This window comes from Orycteropus afer, unplaced genomic scaffold (assembly GCF_000298275.1).
Source record: "Orycteropus afer afer isolate SDZICR_OR568_19922 unplaced genomic scaffold, OryAfe1.0 scaffold00093, whole genome shotgun sequence".
Classification (NCBI taxonomy): domain Eukaryota; kingdom Metazoa; phylum Chordata; class Mammalia; order Tubulidentata; family Orycteropodidae; genus Orycteropus; species Orycteropus afer.
The window spans coordinates 2,100,296-2,106,441 of record NW_006921680.1 but is presented as its reverse complement, the minus strand read 5'-3'; the positions used below and the strand labels follow the sequence as shown (position 1 = coordinate 2,106,441).

The window sequence follows — 6,146 nt, the reverse complement described above, 5'->3', positions numbered from 1 at the left end:
AGTTCACAGTATTTGGTAAGTTGGGTACTTGTTTTCAATGAGATAACTATACCTTCATCAGACTATGTGTTACAGGTGAGAGAGAACCTAAGCCTACCTCTTGAGTATTTCATACTGTATGTTATTAGCATGAAATGCACATTTCATATTCTGTAATTAGTTATGCTCTGAAAAGCACTAAGTGGGATGATTGTGCTACAGAAATGTTTAAAAGCATTAATCTTATAATTAAGACCATTTTAAAACAGGTTAGGCTCTTAAAGAAAATTGCCATCTAAGGCTAGTTGAATCTTTGAAATCCAAATGCTCATGACTGCAAGTTATTGTGGCAAAGTAAAGATAGCCTGTTACAACGTGTATCTTAACGATGCTGATATTGCCAAAAATAGCAGCACATGATGAGGTGTAGAGAAGTACTCTTTAGGGTCCAGTGGAAATTGCAGGGTTTTTAAAACAAGGGCAAAGGAAAAGATTTACCTCTCTCATTCTGCTTAGTTTTAGAAAGTAAAGTATTGTGTGCCATTCTACTTTATGGCCATTGAAGAGATCTGAGAGATGAGGGGATGTGTCAGATCTAGCTTGAGAGCTGGTCCCTATCTTAAGCTTCTTAAGAGAATCAAAATCCAAACCAACCCACCACCATTGAGTCGATCTTGACTCAAGGTAACCCTACAGAACAGAGTAGAACTGCCCCATAGGGTTTCCAAGGCTATAAATTATGGAAACAGACTGTCTCATCTTTCTTCCACAGAGCAGCTGGTAGGTTTGAACCACTGACCTTTTGGTTAGCAGCCCAATGCTTTAACCACAGTGCCATCAGAGCTCCTCAAGCTTTGAGAAGTAAGATCTTATTCTAAGCCATGAAAGCTTATAACCATGATTTTACCAAAGCCTAAAAGGAACTCTGGTGGTGTAGTGTTTAAGGCATTTAGCTGGTAACCAAAAAGTTGGTGGTTTGAACCCACCAGTTGCTCCACAGAGGAAAGAGGGGGCAATCTGCTTCCATAAAGATTTACAGCCTTGGGACCTAATAGGGGTCACTATGAGTCAGAATCGACTCAACAATGACAGTGAGTTTGGTTTGGTTTTGGTTTAAAAGAAAATCAAAACGTAGGTTAAATGGGGTTTGGTTCTCTCACCATAATACATTTTTATTTCATATAAAGAAGGTGGCATATTTGTTAGAGCTGCTCCAAAGATTTTTCCAAATACTTTTTAAAATTTTTCTATTAATAATCCATTCCTACATCTGCATACAGGAAATTGCTTCTTATCGCCTATTAGGTATTGCTTTTGATACATGTTGTTGTTGTTGTTGTTATGTGCCGTCGAGTCGGACCCAACTCATAGCAACCCCTCCTTGGGTTTCCGAGACAGTATCACTGCAGAAGTAAATTGCCCGGTCTTCCTTCCGAGGAGTGGCTGTTTGATACATAGTATATTTATAATGCCCATAATGAGAAAATTACATATCAAATGGTTTACTGGATTATTTGTTTTTTCTTAAGGTATCTGCTTCAGCTGGTGGATGGTGACTTTTGAAGAACAAAAGACTTTGACAACAGAAAACTTTTTCTGGGTGGCTTCTAGACTGGTATTTGCTGAGTCTTGGGACATCCTAGACTTTGGTTTGTTATTCTTTTCCAGGAAAGTAATTGAATTTCTCTGGTTTACCTGTGTTATTGTACTGAGTACTGATAAACTTTGAACTTTTAAAAAAATTGCCTTCAGTCAGGAACAAAAGAAAGCTTTATATTTGTAAGAAATATATTTGATAAAGTTTCTTAAAGCGACACACACATCAAAAAGAAAAAGGAAAAAAAAATCTTTGCAAATTTTTGCACATTCTACACACAGTGCCTGTAAATCTCATTAGTGTTGTTGGTTTGCACTTAGTTTTCCATTTTTACTTTTTTTCCCCCCCTTCTAATTTCTCATTACCTCCTTTCCTCCTGGGCTTTTGAATTGTATTTGATGTTCTTTGGTCAGTGTTTATAAGTCAAACATAAGATATTTTACATTGTGCACATAGCTCCTCTTGGGCTGCTAATAATAAATTAATAATAGATAGCCTGGACAAGACCAGTCAGCACCAAGCCCCTTTTCAGCTTATGCTCTTCCTTGCCGGAGGTCAGGACTTCTGCACCTTATAGTCAGCACAGAGCATGACGAAGCGTGAATCAAGTCATCAAAAGAGTAAAATGCAGATTGTATGTCACTGTATAGCAAGTTCCAAAAAAAAGAAATAAAATCTAATTCTTAGGATATTCATATGGCTTGAACTGTGTTGTTCACTGTGTTATTCAGCTATGCTTTCTGTTCTCTCTTTAAAACCCGGGCAGCAATTGTTTGCTTAGAGCCATTACCAGTTAGTATTTGCACTGTATAGCATCTGGCTCTATGAGAATTTCAACGAATGCAAAACCAAACTTCTACTTAAAAAAAAAAAAAAAGATTATATATATCTAAAATTTTAAAATCTGCTTTTCTCCCACCACAGAACTAGACCCTGATTCCTACAACTTTGAATGGTTTCTTAGCACTTTACCTAATGAATAGTTTATGAACGTAGCACTGATATCATTGATGGAATTTTGATAAATATTTGATTTCGTCTTTATTTCTTGTAGTGAATGCAGGAAAAGATGTCAGATACATATTATAAAACAAATTTGGAATTTCATGTGTCCAGTCATCCTTACCTTCTTCAGCAATCTTTTTAAAGCTTTTATTTATTAGGACTTAACTGACATCACTAAAAATAAGTAATAGCAGCAATATCATCTACTGAGGGTCTAACGTAAACAGAAATAATAAATTTACCTAGACTAGGGATCAAATTTTGCTAATACTCTATAAAGTTATTCTCTAAAAATCATGAACATCGCCATGGGATTACAAGCTCTACCCATTTAAGAACGCTATTTCTCTTTTCCATCAGAGATGTAGTCATCATTCTATTGGTCTGAGCCTGGGAAATATGAGACAGTGTTATGGTAGCTAAACAGACGTTTCAAGCACTAACAAGAAAATAAAAAAAATCCTTACTGAAGGTTTTTTAACTAAGTACATAATTTTCCCATTTGGTCATAAAGTGGTTTGCCTTTTTCTTTTTTAAATGTTTTTTAAAAAAAATTTTTTTTAAACCTTTGACATTGAATGATGTATTTGTGAGGCTATGTCTAGCATATTCCTAATTTCCGTGCATATATAGAAGTATTTTTAAATGACATACCAAAATCCAAAGATCTAAGAAACATGTATTTGGAGCACTCTGAATATGCTTTATTGTTGATTATAAGTGTCTTTCAGACTCAGGTGTTTGCTGGTAATTACAATTTGAGTAAATAATGAGATCTAAGTCAGTCCTTTTTACTCATCTAGTTAGAAGGAAATAATTGCAGATAACTGCTCAGAGGTAAAACACAGACAACTTTTTATTTCCAAAAAGGTTTCTGCACATGGTTGTGGCAATGTTGTATCTGCTTAAAAAACGGACTTTTCCAAAGCAAATAAAGATAAATAGGTTCTTCACTTGACCAATACTAAAAATATTTTCATGTATCATTAATCAAGATACAAAATACAATTAAAGCAAACTATTTTACATTAAAATTTTGGCTGTGTATATTTTTAGAAGGAAAATGCTGGGGGTTGAAATTAACAGTGGTATGTTTGTTTGTTTTTTAATTTCTTAAACCATTAATCATGCAATAGTTATAGAATTGTGAACACATCTATGTCCAAAAAAGTCACTCCACCCCATAATCTATTACAGCAACATATTTTATGACATTTTTCATATCATTCATTCCCATTTATCTTGAAAATTTTGCTTTATGTTAAAAAAAATCCATATAAATCTTCAAATACAAAGAATACTTTATTATTGCAAAGATTAATCTAAGTGCCAGTAACATGTTATTTAAGAATTACACACTGGGTCAAATGAGCAGGGGGAGAAAAGCATCACTTTCTTACCTAATGATCAACAATTCTCAGGTATAACTTCAAAGGAAAGGTTTTTCCTGTAGACCTGAGTGTATAGTGCTTTATGAGAAATGACCCTGAGGAAGGAGATGGCACACTCAATTTAGGATTACCTGAAGAGGGTTCTGTAAAATAATTTTTCACAAAGGTATGGGCAGGGTATATAGAAACCACAAGTACAGCTAGGACTCTAAGCCAGTTTCCCATTGAGGCACCTAGTCCTGAAGGGATGAGAGGAGGGAGCAGTTACCAGCACCCAGAGATGGAGAAAAGAACCCCTTCTCAGGGTCTGAGACTTTCAGTGGGGGCCAGCCTGAGGCACCCCACAAGGGAACCAGGAGAATAAATCCTCCCATCTATTCCCTCCACCATTATCCCCAGTTCTAATCTCCTGCTGCTGTTGTTGTTTTGTTATGTGCCGTCGAGTCGGACCCGACTCATAGCAACCCCTCCTTGGGTTTCCGAGGCAGTATCACTATGGAAGTAAATTGCCCCATCTTCCTTCCTGCTAGAGAAGCCTAATGGCTTGGTTCATAAGCCAGTACCCGTCATGGAGCAGGGAAAGGGAGGAGGAAAGTGGCTCTCTGCAGGAGCCAGTAGGCGAGTTCTAGCCCAGACACATTCCAGTTTAGTCATCGAGCCAGGTGTTCATTGTTCAGTATTGCTCATTATTCTGTGTGTCCTGAGGAGACTGATGAAACTGCTTATGGAAAAACACTGTTGGGTGGGGGTGCAGTTGGAGATCCTGAGCTAAGAATAAAATAAGGTACTTTCTCCTCTGTAGTAGGGAATCCAGCACTTGGGTGTACAAACATGTCAGGGCAACACCTGTAGATAATACGTGGTAGTAATGGCTCATTGATGAAAAATGAGCAGCTGGTCTTTTCACAGGACAAGTCAAATGAATACAGATTTGAAGGAAAAGGAAGTATCTCCAGGGGGAGCCACAAAAGCCATCTCTAATTTGCAAATATTCACATTCCACAAAATTAGGGTGATTATAGATCACAGGAACCTGGCAAGGAATTTACAGTTAGAGCAGCCCAAGGTTTTCATTTTGTAACCACACTCTGATTCTATCGAAATTCTTATCCATCCAACGTATGTTTTCCTCAATGGTTTCAATTGTTTGTTGGACACAGCGAAGCTGAGAACCATTGTCTTTCAGAGAGCTGAAGAAACCTTTTACCTTGTGAGGGGAAAAAAAATATAAAAAAAAACAGTGTTTTTAAAAATCTGCCTTATTATATTAAGCAAATGTAACTTCAGGCTAGTTAAAAGAAAACTGAAGCCAAAATTCCAGCATTTGTCAAAATTCTATGTAGAAGGTTGTCCCGGGTGTCTAGATACGGTTATGTACACATAACTTGAGCTAAATGAAGTGAGCTCATGCCTCAGGATGTCAGTCTTGTGTATTTTGGGGTTGTTTTTTTATTTTCCTGCAGCTCCTATTTATTCACAGTTGCCAGACTCTAAAAAACTTCACTGTTTATTTACCATTTTTATAATTAAGATTTAACTGAGTGTGTCTAGTTAATGTATATTCTGTTACATACACACATATGCAAGATTAATTTTTTAAAAACACAGTATCTAAAAAAGCAGAATGTGCAGAGCATCTTCTTTGCCGAGGAAAACAGTTCCAACCACGTAGTGCAGCCCTTCTCTGTGGGCCTGGCCTTGTATGCTATTATAGAAACAGTGTGGGGAATGGTTCTTAGCAAGCTACGGTGGTAAGACCCCAAACCTTGCCAAATGTTTTATCCTTATCCACAACTCAAGTATTGTTCCCTCAAGATTGCACATAAAGTTTCCCATGATTTTACAGAGATAAGAGACCGTTGACTATATCCTCAAAATATCTCTGCTTGCTTCATCCCCAGTACCTAAACCCCTAAGATCACATGAGGAATAAGCTGGTTTGGTGCCATATCGACCACTGGGCTGCTCTGTTTCAATTAAAAGGTTCTCAACCTTCTCCCATAAATTCCCACAACATTAATCCATCAACATTTTTTTTTCTTTTTTCTAATTTTGTAGACAGAAGTGATTCTCAGCCAAGATGTATTGTTTTTTCAGCATGGATTACAGACAGCTAACTCAGCATAGTGGCTACGGCACTTGACTGCTAACCAGAAGGCTGGCGGTTCAAATCC

The 6,146-nt window shown here is 37.0% G+C and overlaps 1 protein-coding gene across 1 annotated transcript in view; it reads right to left on the bottom strand.

Annotated features, from left to right (window-relative positions):
• Positions 1-5,023: 5,023 nt before the first annotated feature.
• ERAP1 (endoplasmic reticulum aminopeptidase 1) overlaps positions 5,024-6,146 on the bottom strand; it is a 59,373-nt gene continuing 58,250 nt past the window's right edge. Inside the window, exon 18 of the mRNA XM_007942541.2 lies at positions 5,024-5,179. Within this exon, the coding sequence (XP_007940732.1) occupies positions 5,024-5,179 (156 nt within the window). The remainder of the gene's footprint in view (positions 5,180-6,146) is intronic.